Source organism: Staurois parvus, unplaced genomic scaffold (genome assembly GCF_062004578.1).
Source record: "Staurois parvus isolate SC_StPar_1 unplaced genomic scaffold, SC_StPar_1.0 ptg000233l, whole genome shotgun sequence".
NCBI lineage: Eukaryota > Metazoa > Chordata > Amphibia > Anura > Ranidae > Staurois > Staurois parvus.
Genome location: NW_028318029.1, coordinates 3,253,378 through 3,270,174, shown reverse-complemented (window position 1 = coordinate 3,270,174; position 16,797 = coordinate 3,253,378). Strand labels below are relative to the sequence as shown.

At 40.8% G+C, this 16,797-nt stretch overlaps 1 protein-coding gene across 10 annotated transcripts in view; it reads right to left on the bottom strand.

Moving 5' to 3' along the window:
- The window catches only part of DOCK9 (dedicator of cytokinesis 9), a 323,125-nt gene that overhangs the window by 52,506 nt on the left and 253,822 nt on the right, over positions 1-16,797 (bottom strand). For all 10 annotated transcript variants that reach the window (XM_089679964.1, XM_089679972.1, XM_089679969.1 and 7 more), the window contains exons 39-43: positions 11,957-12,072; positions 11,711-11,848; positions 10,012-10,194; positions 7,270-7,383; positions 2,947-3,162 (exon numbers count right to left, since the gene is read on the bottom strand). In XM_089679964.1, the coding sequence (XP_089536090.1) occupies positions 2,947-3,162; positions 7,270-7,383; positions 10,012-10,194; positions 11,711-11,848; positions 11,957-12,072 (767 nt within the window). The remainder of the gene's footprint in view (positions 1-2,946; positions 3,163-7,269; positions 7,384-10,011; positions 10,195-11,710; positions 11,849-11,956; positions 12,073-16,797) is intronic.

The window sequence follows — 16,797 nt, the reverse complement described above, 5'->3', positions numbered from 1 at the left end:
ATTCCCTTAACAACATAACCTGTTTGGAAGCGGTCATATGCTTTTTTGCCCATTTTCTCGGTGCACTTCCGCCCTACAGATGATGCACTTCCTTCGGGTGCATTTGAGATGGCGCGTGCGACCTGCACTATTCCCAGTGGCGCACATGCGCAGTTCTCGGAGCGACGCCCGGTGCCATCACGGCATAAGCTCCATATGTCTCCACACACTCCGGATTCTGTGAGGCTACACAGGGACATCATACCACATACTGTAAGTCTTTCATATCATTTATGCTTGCTGAAAACAGTTCACGGTTTGCACACATCTTTGTACAAGCACCATTTATTTAATTTTATTTCATTCATGGAAGTAATACACGCAGAAAATAGCTTTAGGACCCAGCAGTGGGGCTATTTTCCATGGAGGGGGGTGTGGTGATTATTTCAATCAATTAGTAATTTTCCCTATATATGGGAAATGGGCATTCTCTACCATCTTGGCTTTGAAAAAGGAAGTTCAACTCAGTTTTTCTCACCGGGCACCATCATCGCAGGACCCATTCGGCTTCATGTTCATTTTTTAAATTTGTTTTATGAGTATCTATTTGTTACGTTTTTAATAAATTCATTTGTACCCACGGTAATACACAAGGAGAGTGCGCCCTTTTGTGTTTTTCTTTTGCTAGTATCAAGGCTCCCCCATCTTTAGAGGTATGCACCTCACCAAGTAACAGATACCGTTTTACATGTGGAGCATGAAGATTAGAGTGCTGGTGTTCGTTTCCTTTGGATATACGTTCCATAGAGTTCAATAATAATGTCAGGAATCCCAGGGCTCGCGGCGGCGCACAGGTCTGTGCATGTGCAGAACGCCGATGCGCATTAGCCGGCGGGCACTAGGACATAGGCAACTGCGGCAACAGCGGCGGCCGCGCATGCGCACTCGCGAGCCTGGCACCAATGACAGCGCAGGGCGCACTATTTAAACCGGCCCTTTGCATGCTCAAATTGCCGTATGGTCTTGTTCCTGTTGATTCCGGCTCGTTCTGTTCCTGTGATTGCCTTGTTGCCGTCCCAGCCTGACCCCGATTCTGTTGACTGTCTCCTGCTCTGGCTCTTGGCTCATTTGACTATTCTCTGCCTGATCCTGACTATCTGACTTCCCGTTGCTAAACCTGGCCTGTGACCCGATTACTCTTAGCCTGCTGCCCTGTACCGTCTGCCTCTGCTATTACCGACCTGGCCTGTCTGACTTCGCTGTTCCTGCTCGGATCCATCCATCCTGCTCAGATCCATCTGCTACTACCTAGGTCTGCTCCGCCTCTTCACAACAGGCTCATACCCAATATGTACCACTGGCAATTATCTCTACCACAGCTGGGTGGTACTCGGGGGCCGCGACCTGGTCTCAGTCTGCTCCAAGTCCATCCTCACCATCAGGGGCTCTGGTGAATAAGCAGTCTGGGGATTAGACTCCGCGTCCTGGGGAATCCCGGTTTGTGGGTCTCTAGAGCCCACGCCAGCTGGTACCTGACAAATAATGTGCCTAAAATGCATATAAAAAATCACCTAAACCGCAACATGCCTAAAATGCAACGCACCATAAATGCACCCTTGCTGAAATAATGCAATGTGATTTGCAATAATTTGAAATTGCTTCCTTGCAAATTTAAAATTGTTGTACAACTCAATCTAAATGTACTGAATTGCCTGACCTGACTGTACAATATTGTATGCAGACAGCTTGTTGTATAGTTAAGAGCAGTCCGGTTAGTTTTCCAACATTACTTCCTTTAAAATGACTAGCATGCAGTGTAACTAGGCAAAACTGAGGTGTTTAGCCTCCAAAAAGAATGCTTAGACAATGCCGTTTGCAAATATAGTGACTATGAAACCTGACCTTCATGTAGCACTCCTCCTATGACATTGGTATCATGTGTAGCAAAGTTAACTGCTTTCATCTGTACAAAGGGTTGTGCACAAACGTGAATATATGGTTTACCTTTCATGCTGCAATTGCGCACAAAGAGCAAGATCTTCTAAGATTAAAATTTCCAGAAAACTTTGGCAAATAAATGAAATTTTGAAATTTAATATAGCAAACACAAAATTATTCTCTTCAAAGAGATAGTTTTTTTATAGGTTTATTACTTTATTAGGTTTAGTGGTATAATTACAAATATCTATTTCTTTTGAACAGGAAAATATCAAATATTGCAAATGAGAATTATATATTTGCGGTTTGCAGACATCTGAGGAGGCTTTATACAAAAAAGGAACTCAATGAAGTCTCAAAGTAACTTGGAGTAAGACTCCAAAGACTGATACATCTACTCCCCCTGTTGTAGAAGGGATGGTCAGATCACACAGACAGCGAGAAAGCACATAGGCTTTGTCATTTTAAGAAAGCACAGCATGCTTTGCAAACGGAGTGTCACGAGGGCACTCTTTCATAGCGGTCAATTAATAAAAGGAAAAAAATCAATCTATAAAATTGTAAACTACAAAAACAATTTTTGACCACATACCAATATATTTTCTTTTTAAGAGCCCATTCACTCCACAAAAGGGGGCAATTCAACAGACAATTTTTTGTGCACCAAGGTGCGTTGTTAGGCAGCCCATTCATTTTGAACAGGCTGTGAAACCATTTCAAGCACAAAAAAACTTGTCCTGCTCAATTTTTCAAAACAAAGGGAACCAAAAGCGCAGAGCATATGCATGTATGTGTAGTGGTGTGCTGCAAAGCACTGTATGTGTGTGTTGTGGTGCAATTAATAAGCATCAGTATCACACATACTGTATATTGTACCACGAGTTACTGTAACACAATATATAAGGTGTGTTGTGAACAAACCCTAAGGAATGTTGGCAAGAAGAAACACACAAAATGAGTTGTCTGTTGGGCAAGTACACACACAAAATTATACTATCCTTAAAGTTAAACATATAACATTCACTGTACCTCTGATAAATCCCCATGTTTGACATGAATCCTGGCCATGCTGTCTAACCAGGTTTTTCTAAGCTCAGGAGTGCTGGCATATGACTTGGCCAGACTATACTGAAGGTCTACCAACATCTCTGGATCATTCTCATGCTCTTTCATCTGTGCTGTGGCCATTAATACAGTGCGGATTCTTTTTGTAAGATCTTTTACATCAGAAGGGAAAGTTGTATGCTGTAGAACAAAAAAAACAGAATCAACCACACTGGGCAGGTTTTATTTTTCTTCATTGATAACATACAGTAATTTAGTGGGTAAGACCATCGAAAACTGATATTACAGTTATAAAATGTAAGCTTAATGAATTACTGGATTATTTTCCATATTAATTAATCAAACTTTATGCTGAAGGTAAAGACCGTACAAGGTGGAGTCCGAAAGGCTGCTAAGGGTTGTTACACTTAAAAGGAACCCATTCATGAGAGAAACTTGTAGGCTACCAGGGTAAGTGCTGAGAATGCTAGTTTACTAGCTGTTACGTGGATGATCATGCTCTGATGCATTCTTAGTCATGAACCTGTAACAAGTATACTGACATTTCTGACACTCATTTGCATGCTTGTTCTGGATCTGTGACTCAAAAGTATTCAGGCCAGAAACTGCAAGGCATCCAGCATTTTCATTAGAAACCTAGCAATCGGAGGAGAGGCTCTCTCAGCCAAGAACACCCTCCTACCGCCATTCCTGAATGAAGAGCAGATCAATCTCAGGAAGCAAATGCTACATGAATCATCTGCCCTTACTCAAGATGGCCACTGCTAGAAATATTGGGGAAGGAGGGTGGGGTTCAAAATGATTTCTCAATAAAACGTGGAGGCATGGATGGGATTTTTGGTCTGAATAGTGCATTGAATCAAATAGTGTTTTGTGTTCAGTTCAGTTTGTGTTGCTTAGATACAGTTTAATTCCACTTTAAGAATAAGAACATATTCCTGAATAGAGCAATTTGTCACAATGGCTGTGGCAGGGGGACAGAGTATGGAGGGATTTCCACAATAACATATAAATGATAAAAGAAAGTTCTGCATGATCCATCCATTCACAATCTACCTGAAATTAAATAGGAATGCATTTAAATACTAATGATATATTTAACTAGACAAGCATCCATGAAGGAACACAAAATTAACCACTTTGCAACCGCACTATAGCCGAATGATGGTTACAGCGCAGTTGTCCAGTTCTGGGAGGGTGTCATATGACGTCCTCCCAGAACGTGCCCTCCCGCACTGATGTGGTGAAAGGCCAATCACAGTGGCCTTTTACCACGTGATCTGCTGTGTCCAATGACACAGCAGATCACCAGGTAAATACATTTGCCGGGTTTTGGCAAATAACAGCGTGAGGAAAGTACTGCCGATAACCAGCAATTGTCGGAGAACAGATTGGCACTGATGATCAGTGATCAGCAGTGCTGCCCACCAGTGCCACCCACCTGTTCCCATCAGTGCCACCCACCAGTGCCGCCAACAGTCAGTGCTGTCAGTCAGTGCCCATCATTGCTGCATATCAGTGCAGTATCATCAGTGCCCATCAGTGATGCCTATCTGTGCCACCTCATCAGTGCAGCCTTATCAACGCACATCAGTGAAGGAGAAAAATTACCTGTTTGCAAGATGTAATAGAAACAAAGAAAAACTTTTTTTTCAAAACTTTTTGCTACTTTTTTGTTTATAGTGCAAAAAATGTAACACTCAGTGGTGATTACAAAATGATAAAAATGTAATATGGGTACAATATTGCATTACCACGCAATTGTCATTCAAAGTGGGACAGTGCTGAAAGTTGAAAATTGGTCTGGGCAGGAAGGGGGTATAAGTGCCCAGTAGGGAAATGGTTAAATATGAATAAGTCTTTGCAGGTATGACATTCTTCTAGGTTTTGTATGATAAATTGAGGAAAGCAATACATTTGCAAATGCCTTAAGAAAATTATTGACATAGGCTTGATTCACTAAGAAACCAGTTATAACATTGCAACAATACATAACAATAGTCTCTTAAAAATGCTCAGTATTCACAAATATGTCACGTGATCTCCAGAAGGTTTTATACCTTCATGACAAGGCAATTTTTCACTATTTAGCACTGCGCTAATTTAATTGGTAATTGTGACATGTGAAACTGGTCATGTGACATTGTACCCAAATGAAATTTATGTATTTTTTCTCCCCCCACACACACACACAAAAAACAAAACAAAAAAAAAAACGCTCCTTTGGTGGTATTTGATCATCACTGGGTTTTTAATTTTTTTTTTACTTTCTGCCATTATAGGTACTTATATAGTGCCATCAATTTATGCAGCGCTTTACATATATTGCACATTCGCATCAGTCTCTAACCCTCAAGGACCATACAATATAAGGTCCCTAACTCACGTACTAGAGTCAATTCAGACAGGAACCAAATAACCTACCAGCATGTCTTTGGAGTGTGGGATGAAAACCGGAGTACCTGGAGGAAACCCACACAGGCACATGGAGAACATTTAAACTACAGGCTGGTTGTGTCGTGGTTAGGATTCGAACCAACGACTCCAGTGCTGCTAGGCGGAAGTGCTAACCATTTAGCCATAAAATATACCCAATAAAAAAAAAACTAATTTCTTCAAAAAAAATTTAGACCAAAATGTATTCCGCTACATGACTTTGGTAAAAATAAAAATCCCAATAAGTGTATATCGGTTGGTTTGTGTGAAAGTTATAGCCTACAAACTATGGTGTATATATACAGGAATTTGTATTTGATTAATTTTTTATACTAGTAATGGCGATGATCAGCGACTTATAGTGGGACTGTGATAGGTGGCGGGCAGTCTGAAACTAACTGATGATGGCTAGGAGGTACACTAACTGACATCACCAGTGACACTAATACAGTGATCAGTGATAATACTATACACTGGCACCAGCAGAGGACCCGAGAAGAGGAGGATTGGGGCTGCTGTGTGTAAAACCATTGCACAGTGCAGGTAAGTATAATCGTGTTCCCGCCGCCCTATAACAGAATCACAGGGTCCTGGCTGGTGATTCTGTGTCAGCACCTGGGGATTGCCGTGCATTACCGATGGGGGAGAGATTTGTATTTGATTACATACTGAGCTCTCCCCCATCGGTGATACACGGCAATCCCCAGGTGCTGTCAGCTCCTCCATACTGCTTTGAATGGCTCTGCATAGCAGAGCCATACAAAGCAGTGTGCTTACAGCGTAAAGTACACGGACAGCACACAGTTAACCCTTTGATCACCCCAGATGTTAACCCCTTCCTGCCGAGTGCCATTAGCACAGTGTCAGTGCTTTTTATTAGCACTGATCACTGTATTGGTGTCACTGGGGATATCAGTGACAGTCAGTTCTCACCCAGTGAGAGAATTCCCGCCGCAGTCCCGCTATAAGTCACTGATCGCCGCCATTACTAGTATAAAAATAAAAAATTTCCAGTATCTATACCACCATTTTTAGACGCTATAACTTTCCTGTAAACCAATTAACTTACACATATTGGGATTTTTTTCAGCAAAGACATGTAGCAGAATACATGTTGGCCTAAATTTATGAGGAAATTAGATTTTTTTACTGGACATGTTTAATAGCAAAAAGTAAAAAATATTGTTTTTTTTTCTCAAAATTGGAGGTCTTTTTTTTTTTCTTTTGAAAGCGCAAAAAAAAAAAAAAAAACACAGAGGCAATCAAATACCACTGAAAAAAGGCTCTATTTGTGGGAAAAAAAGGACATAAATTTAATTTGGGTGCAGCATTGCATGACCACGCAATTGTCAGTTAAAGTAACGCAGTGCCACATCGCAAAAAATGACCTGGTCAGGAAGGGGGGTAAATCCTCTGGAGGGCAAGTGGTTAATAGGTTTGTTATTTTTTAAAATAAAACCTAATTCTTTACAATCACTTTAAGTGAATAACATTGCTTATCTCATTACAGTTGCATTGGAAATTTGGCAGGATTTATTAGGCAGCAAGGAAACATGTTGTTCCTGAAGTCGATGTGTTGAAAGCAGAAAAATGGGCATCGCAGTTTGTGTATGGTGCTGCGTAGCCACACTGACTGGTGTATACATTATAATACACACTGTTCAGCCATAACTTTATGAACACCCACATAATCTTGAGTAGGTCAACCTTTTGCCACAAAAACATTCTGCAAGAATGTCGACTAAACAAAAATGTTTGTGTTGTCTGAACATCCCCATTTACTGAGAAATTCTATTTATGTTTATATGAAACAAACATTACATGTTTGTCAGCATATTAGATAATACCAACCTTTATCAGCCGGTCACTGTTTGCACAGTTGTTGATGATGGAAAGAGACTGCTGGAACCTTGTGCCTCCAATTCCAACCACATCTGCTATAAGCTGGCTTACGGATATGATCACCTAGAAGATATGAACCATAGAGAGCTGATCATCAAAGCATACACATTTACTACATACCTGGAAGTTCTTTGTTTGGCGCACACTTTATTTTTTTGCACAGCTCCCTGGATTTGCCCAACCACAGAAGAAGAAATTTCCCTATTCCATTAGATGCTTGCCCGGAAAAGTTTGGAATTCAAATATTAACAAGCTCACACAGGGCAAAACAGTAGGTTTGCTTTAATACCCCAAGAGCTCCTGTCACCTGCCAGGAATGAAGGACACAACTGGTATTTATGCATATGAAAAAGCATTTCAGGCAGCTGACTGGAGCAGCAGTGGGGTGAACAAAAGTGAGTACTTGCTGCTGGGAAGGGAGATTATAGTGAACTTGTTACTACCTTTTTGAGCGAATCACAGGATCATTATGGAAGTACACTGTAAGAGAAGACCATCTTTGCGCTGTGTGTCGGATACTGATGGCCAACTACATTCTTTTTCAATAGAAATCAGGACTAGAAAGTTAAACAGCACTAACAGTGATGTCTTCCTCACAATCCAATATATCAGCAAACCAGAAGACACATGAGAAAAGTCTTCCAAAAAATAAAAATTTACATAGGTCAGGGGTGTGGGTTTCAGGGTTTGTTTAGCTATAAACTGCACTGTTAACAGGCTCCTCACCAAACACTTCTAATCTAGCATTTGCTTGTCATTTTCCATATTTAAATGACAAATGAAATTATTTTCACCAGGTCTGTTAGAGAAGGGTGAACCTATAGGAAAAGTAATATAGACACTGGAATTGCCAATTATTATTGTCACACTTGCTTTACTACAGGAATTGCGGACATACAACAAGTAAGCAGACTCAGAGTTGATTTCATTGTCTGCATACCTATTCTGATACTATGACCCAAGAAGCAGCTTGAGGATAACAGTCCCAAAGCTTATCTTTAAATACTAGTAAATATGTTTTCTTCTGGACAAGTTTTTTTTTTTAAGTGGAATTCTACATGACCTCCCATAAACGGTTCTATTGTCTATTCTTACCTTATAAAGTGGGGAAAATAATGATTTGATCCCCTGTAGATTTTGTAAGTTTTGCCCACTTATAAAGAAATGACGGGTCTATAATTTTTTATCATGGTTGCATTGTAAATGATAAAGACAGAATATCAACCAAAAATCCAGAAAAAACACAAGATACAAATGTTATAAATTGAGTTGCAGTTCAGTGAGTAAAATAAGTATTTGATCCCAAAGTAAAACATGACTTGGTACTCGCTGAAGAAACCACTGTGGGCAAGCACAGAGGTAAGACATTTCTTGTAGTTGGTTACCAGGTTTGCACACATCTCAAGAGGAATTTTGGTCCACTCTTCTTTACAGATCTTCTCTAAATCCTTAAGGTTTCTTGGCTGTCGCTCGAAGTTTCAGCTCCCTCCATAAATTTTCTATAGGATTAAGGTCTGGAAGCTGGTTAGGCCACTCCATGACCTTAATGTGCTTCTTCAGCCACTTCTTTGTTGCCTTGGCATTATGTTTTGGGTCATTGTCATGCTGGAAGACCCATCTTCAGTGTTCTCGCTGAGGGAAGAAAGTTCTCATCCACGATTTTACAATACATGGCCCCTCAATGCAGCAAAGTCTGCCTGTATCGTTAACAGAGAAACAACCCCAAAGCATAATGTTTCCACCTCCGTGCTTGACTGTACGGATGATGTTCTTGGGGTCATAGTCAGCATTTTTCTTCCTCCAAACACAGCGAGTCGAGTTAATGCCAAAGAGCTCAATTTTGGTCTCATTTGACCACAGCACTTTCTCCCAATCCTTGTCTGAATCAGTCAGATGTTCATTGAAAAACTTCAGACGAGCCTGTACATGTGTCTTCTTGAGGAGGAGGACCTTGCAGGTGCTGCAGGGTTTCATTTATTGCGGCATACTGTGTTACCAATGGATTGTTTGGCGACTGTGGTCCCAACTGCCTTGAGATCATTCACAAGCTCCTCCCGTGTAGTTCTGAGCTGATCCCTCACTTTTCTCATGATCATCCTTACCCCATGAGGCAAAATCTTGCATGGGGCTCCAGACCGAGGGCGATTGATGGTTATTTTATATTTCTTCCATTTGCGAATAATCGCTCCAACAGTTGTCTCCTTCTCACCAAGCTTCTTGCTGATGGTCTTGTAGCCCATCCCAGCCTTGTGCAGGTCTACAGTTTTGTCCCTGACATCCTTTGACAGCTCTTTAGTTATTGCCCATGGTGGTGAGATTTAAATAGAAGAGATTCTGTGGACAGGTGTCTTTTATACACATAACGAGTTGTCACTAGGAGCACCTTCTTAAATTGACAGGACTAATCTGTGAGTACATAGCCAGTCTGTGGGAGCTAGAATTATTGTTGGTTAGTAGGGGTTCAAATACTTATTTTACTCACTGAACTGCAACTCAATTTATAACATTATAACAATTATAGACCCTTCATTTCTTTGTAAGTGGGCAAACTTACAAAATGTGCAGGGGATTAAATCATTATTTTCCCCACTGTATTAGTGATAAAAATAAAGAAAATGTAATCCATGAACATGACTGCGCTATCTGGTTCAAGGGGTCACAAAAAATACATGAAGGTCCCAGTCTAATTACCTGTAAATGTGTTCTGACAAACGACTTCTTTCCAGTGTAGTCAAAGTTATTCCTCATTAAGAAGTACAGCAGCTGGGAGGAGTCTGTCCGGATGGAGCTGAGCTTGGAATTACAACACTTGAGGATTTCATAGCACAAGGCAGCGCACATATCCGCTCTTCCTTCATAAAAAGTTGATGGAAACTAATAAGCAAAGCAGAGAAAGAATAGTGATCCTTTTTATCTTCTAATAATTTACCCATCTAGTTACTTTTCATAATCGTTTTTGGGATAGACTGATTACACTTGTAGCTTTGTATAGACCAGGTGTAGGCCAGAGGTGGCACGCGACAGCACCAAGGACAGCACCCAAGGGAAGTCCTGGGAGACCCACCTCCCAAACAATAAAGCTGGCTAGTGGCTGCATACAGAAAAAGCAGTGCAGCAGGTGCCCGCCCCCCTCCATTCCCGTTGGTTTCGGTTTCTACGTTACAGAGTTGTGAAGGTACGGATATTGGGACTTTGGAGGGAGTTTGGAGGTGCAAGAATTGGGGATGATCTGAGGTCTGGAGGAGCAGGAATTAGAGTGATCTGAGGTGTGAAAGAGCATAACTTGTAATCACAGTACTGGAGGTTCAGGAATTTGGGGCTGAGAACTGAAGGCACAAACTGTCGCTGGGGACTGGGGTATGAAGTTGCAGTAATTGGGGTGAGCTGAGGTGTGAAGGTGCAGGAATTGGGGCTGATCTGGTTTGTGAAAGTAAAGGAATTGGGGTGATCTGGTGTGTAAAAGTACAGACATTGGGGTGATATGATGGGTGAAGGTGCAGGCATTGGTGTGAGCTGAGATGTGAAGGTGCAGGAATTGGGGTGATCTGTAGTGTGAAGGTGCAGGAATTGGGGTGATCTGTAGTGTGAAGGTGCAGGAATTGGGGTGATCTGTAGTGTGAAGGTGCAGGAATTGGGGTGATCTGTAGTGTGAAGGTGCAGGAATTGGGGTGATCTGTAGTGTGAAGGTGCAGGAATTGGGGTGATCTGTAGTGTGAAGGTGCAGGAATTGGGGTGATCTGTAGTGTGAAGGTGCAGGAATTGGGGTGATCTGTAGTGTGAAGGTGCAGGAATTGGGGTGATCTGTAGTGTGAAGGTGCAGGAATTGGGGTGATCTGTAGTGTGAAGGTGCAGGAATTGGGGTGATCTGTAGTGTGAAGGTGCAGGAATTGGGGTGATCTGTAGTGTGAAGGTGCAGGAATTGGGGTGATCTGTAGTGTGAAGGTGCAGGAATTGGGGTGATCTGTAGTGTGAAGGTGCAGGAATTGGGGTGATCTGTAGTGTGAAGGTGCAGGAATTGGGGTGATCTGTAGTGTGAAGGTGCAGGAATTGGGGTGATCTGTAGTGTGAAGGTGCAGGAATTGGGGTGATCTGTAGTGTGAAGGTGCAGGAATTGGGGTGATCTGTGGTGTGAAGGTGCAGGAATTGGGGTGATCTGAGGTGTGAAGGTGCAGGAACTGGGGTGATCTGAGGTGTGAAGGTACAAGAATTGGGGTGATCTGAGGTGTGAAGGTACAGGAGGAATTGGGGAGAAGGAATTGGGGCTTATCTGAGGCCTGAGGAAATAGGAACTGGGGCTGCCTGGAGAATGAGAAGTTAAAAAACAAAGACCACCAACAAAAAAGGATTATACAATTCACAGAAGAACACCAGAATATGACTGGAAGCTAACCTTATAAATTAAAGATCTTAAAGCGGTGAAGACATTTTTTAATGTGGTCTCTGATTGGTTCTTCTGAAGAAAGCAGAGATACACATCAAACACTTTCTTCATTAAAGGATTATGCCCATGATCTGCAATTAGTTGGTTCTGGTGAAAACAAAAAAAGAGAATACATTTCTCCAAGTTTCATAACAATTTATTTTAATAATCAAAATAATGCAAGAGCTAATGTGGATGTATAAAAACAGCTCAAACCTTAAACGCCATGGTAAACAGGGACAATGTGTCCAGGATAGTAAGGCATACTTCAGTAGCTATGTTGGCTTCAAGTAATGACTGGTGTAGAATATCGGCATCTGAATGACCATAACCTACAGAAATGAAGAAGCAGTTGGTAAAATTATGAAGAGCAAATAAAAAAACAAAACAAAAAAAAAAACAGCACATCTTCGAAAATAATAACAGTGTAGATGTTTTTCTAAGTTATATTTCTGTGGAATGCACTTGCTAAAAAAACAAATGTTAGGTTTAAAAATTTGAACAGTACATTCAAATCACTGCCACATATAGAAAAAGAAAGTGTAGATGGTCAAGGAAAGTGAAATCTTTTCTCTGCTACACCAAAATGTAATAGATGTAATCAAATTTACAACATATTGAGTGCAGCAAACATGCAGTTAATATGCTTCCTACATTCTCCTTTAATAACCATCTGGAGGAGATTGTACCAAAATATCAAGATAAAGAAATTACTGAATTTCTCATACAGTTCAACAAATACGAGATAGCCATCTGCTCACAGTTAAAAAGCATTAGACATTTCTAATGTGAACCCCATAAAGCCACACTAAGTGCACAAATTGGGCCTTATCTTGCCAGGAAAAAGATACTGTAGGTGAAAACACAGATGTACTTGAGTTTTAGTAAAAGAATAATTCATTCGGGAAAACATTATCAGCTTTTTATGCTTCAGATTTTGAAAAATCTGTGTGCAGATTTTACCCTCAAATTTAATAGCAGGGTACTATGAAAAGTGGGGTGTTTCAGTCTCTGTGCTACATCAATATGATGGCTGGATGTCTTTTAGCTTGCTTTTAATTTTATGGGAGTTTTAATTGGTAATTTGTATGTGATTTTACTTAAAATTTAAGTTTATTTGTAGTATTGTATCCCCTTTGTAGTAGATATCATGGAAAATTTGCTACAGAGTGCATATTGACCACCTTGTAATAGAGAGGTGTCACTCTGCAAGAGAGTGACACCATTCTATGGAGTGAAGGACAGCATAAGCTGGCTTTCTCTCAATCTGGATTTTCCCTTTGCTGATTGCACATAATTTTTGTACTGATACAATACCTATACTTCAAGCTTTTGATAACGGGAAATATATTTGTAGAACCTTCAAACCCAATATAGTGTATTTATCTTGCTTCTTTTTGAAAAATCATTGCCTAAATGAAAATAATACAGTCACGGTCAGTGGTTCTAGGGTTTGTGTTGTCCAGGGATACCAGATTCTTGCTGAACATAATACTTCTGGTTGTCAGTGTGGGAGACAACTACCATCAATCTGGTGGGTCAGTGTCATAATCTGACAAGTAGCCTAGTTGTAAAATATGATCTCAAAAGTAACCTTAAAGACAGATTTTAAATGGTAAGTTATTTTCTCCCACAACCCTCTACTTAAAGGAGAAGTATGGGAAAGGAAAAAAAAAAAATCTATTCTTCTCTCCCTGCTGCAGCCTGTATCAGTGTGATGCTGCAGCTGACCCCCTTCAGCTCTAAATCTGGAGCAGTCTTCCTGGAGCAGAGAGCGGAAACCGTCAGTCAACGCTCTCTGCTCTGCCCCTCCTGCACTCACTGGAACACTAGGCTAAAGGCTGAGCCCGTTGCCGATCAGGCAGCTGGATGGATCCTGACAATATGGTCAGGATCCTTCCAAAGCTTGTAGATGATATGTGAAGTCAGCCGACATGGGCTTTAGACTGCTGTCGGCTGATTCTAGGTAAAAGGAGTGCAAAAGTAAGTGTGCTCCTATGACCCAGAAGAGAAGTATGGACAAAAAGCTTTGTCCATACTTCTCTTCTAAAATGAATGATGTTAGGTGGCAGCCTTTTTTTTCCCCAAAAGAATGTACAGTAGCTTAGTATACAGTATTTGATTAAAAAAAGAAAAAGAAAAAGAAGAGGCTATCAGGAAAAGTAGCTTAGCCAGGAAAATATGCAAAATATTAATATCTTAATCAGTGCTTTTGAGCCAGCAGATGCAGCTTTAGGTTTCCTTTCACATTTAAAAGGTTCTTAGTTTTGCTTCTTTCATGAAGGAAGCCTATGATTTACAAAGCTTCGTGACTCGAGCAGCAATGACTCATCCCATATCTGAAATTTTGATTAGAAAAATTGTGCCTCAAAGCAAGCAGCTCAGCTATTCTGTCTTTTTACTTATCCCATAATGCTTTCAGAATGGTTTCCCATAAATTGTTTCTAAAACAAATATTGCTCAGATATAATAATCAAACCAGCTATCAAACGTATCAAAAGTTTTAAAAATGTCTAAACTTCAAAATCAACCAAAATAAACCATTATACAGTAAATAATGATCATAGTTTTAATATAAAAAAATCCACTTGTTTTTAAATTTAACATCAACTCTTCTCAAAACGGACACTTCATTTGTGTGTAGACAATGCCTTTTAACAGTCATCAATTTCCTATACATCTTGGAGGCTTTTTGTGGAACTATTGCCCCAATTTATCACGTTCTGCCCCCTTTAACAACAGTACATCAAGATACGTTACTTTTAACTATGTGTTTTTCTCAGTTGTTTATTGTGCACCGAATAGGATCCATTGGTAACATGACAAAAAATATAGTTTTCTAATGGCCACAGCAGTTGAACAGAAACATAAATTTGGGTAGGGATACATACATAAAAAGAACTCCAGGAAAAAAGTAATTGCATCAAAAGAAGCCATCACACAAAACAGTGTGCCTGTACACATGCAAAACAAACATACGTTTAAAGTGGTTGTAAACCCACAAAAAAATCTAAATTGAAATGACTAGTCTACCTCACACAGCATAGCAACAGAAGTCATCTGTCCCTAATCTGGCCAAAAAAGGAGCAGCCAGTCAAAATTGTGTCACCACACCTCCTCTCCTGTGACTGACAGACTAATTAGGAGTCAGCTCTAGCCTGAGGAAACTGAGAAAACCGTTATTCCCATAAACACTGGGCAGCATTTCGGGCACCGGTAACTGCAGACTTTCATAGGCTTGAGGGAGCTAAGCAACTGTTGGGAATTACTCTGCGGGACCCTGGCGACATTATGTGCTTATCTCAACTAAGGGAGGAGGAGGAGGAGGGGGATACATGCTTTCACAAGTCATCATTATCAACTAACAGGAGCCAAACCACCTCACACAGATTTAACCCCACAGCTCTTGTGGAGGGAGCCGAGCAGAAGTATCACAATTTACTCCTCAATGGTCAGGCACTTTTCCTGTAGTGCCCTACATTCAAGTAACACCTGATAGTTACACAGTACAAGTGGCCAGTCATTGAGGGGTTAATTGTGATCCCCCTGCTTGACTTTACCCCTGGCAGCTGTGGGGTTAAATCTGTGTGAGGCCATTTGCCCCTGAATTGCCCCCCCCCCACCTTAGTTGATAATAATGACCTGAAAGAATGCATCTCCCCTGCTCCTCTGTTAGTAGAGAAAAGTACTTCGTGTCGGCACAGTCCACTGAGTAATTCCCAGGCTACTCTACTTCGGGAGTGATCTGTGTAGATGGCTGTGGGACACACGCCCCCTTTTCTCATGCACGAGACTCCTAATTAGTCTGCCACTCATAGGAGAGGGGGTGTGGCGACAATTTTTTATTCATGTGTTGGGTTTTTTTACCGTACGAAGAAAGAAAATTTCAGATCACTGGTTGATCCTTTCTTGGCCAGACTATGGACAAATGACTTCTGCTGTTATACTGTATGAGGTAGACTGGTCATTTCAATTTTGATTTTTTTGGGGTTTACAACCACTTTAAGGTCAAGTTGGCCTTTAAAATCCTACAGTTTGCTTACAATTAAATATAAAGTGGCTCTAGCCACTGTCTCTCTTCCCTCCTCATTGGGCAGATTGATAGCAATGGCTCCCGCTGCTGTCAATCAAATGCTGTGACAAGGGAGAGGGGTGCAGGGCCAAGCCACCTGCTCTGTGTTAATGGATGCAGACAGGGTGGCTCGGGAGCGAACCCGCACAGGTGCCCCCATTGGAAAGCGGCTTTTCTGTGGGGGAAACAGCCAAAGAGGAGGGGCCAGGAGCGCCACAAGAGAAGGATTGGGGCTGCTCTGTGTGAATTATAAGTTATGGTATATTCCCATAAGAAATTCTCAAATGATACCTGAAACCAGGAAAACATGTCTATCTGATACAGTCATTTGAAAATACACCATGAGCACCTTGCAAAAGCCATGCTACATGCTGAGAAATGATTAATTTCAATGCCAGATGTGGCAGAGCACACATCATAATGAACTAGTTAAGAGTCCACCTCCCCATGCACAATATATAATGTTAACATACTGCACTAAATAGTATTGCTAGAAGAAACATTGTGAGTAAGCATGCTAAACATTTCTCAACTAGGGACTACAATTTGCAATAGCTTTCTTAAAAGCAATATTTTACAAAATGGTCACTACTAAAAGAAATAGATGTTGAATAACGTTCCTTATTAGGCTTAAAATCTAATCAACCCTTTTTTTTTGGATATAGTCAAGAAGGGTTGAAATCTCTGTCAGGCTTTCATTGCGGTCTGTTTTTCTTTATGTCCTCTCAGTAGTTACCAGGGCAAGGGAAATATAATAGGCACACAGAAATAAAACAATGGAGTTTCTAACCCTTCCCTGCTCTATCAAAAAATGCCTGGAATTGTACTATAAAACAAATAATGTGGTAAATTCAGTTGACATGCCTATGCTCTGTGTATTTGCTTAAACTATTATCTTAGAGAGTGTATGTATGTACATATACATACATGTACACACACACACACACACACACACACTCAACTAAATATAAATAATTCTGTGTAA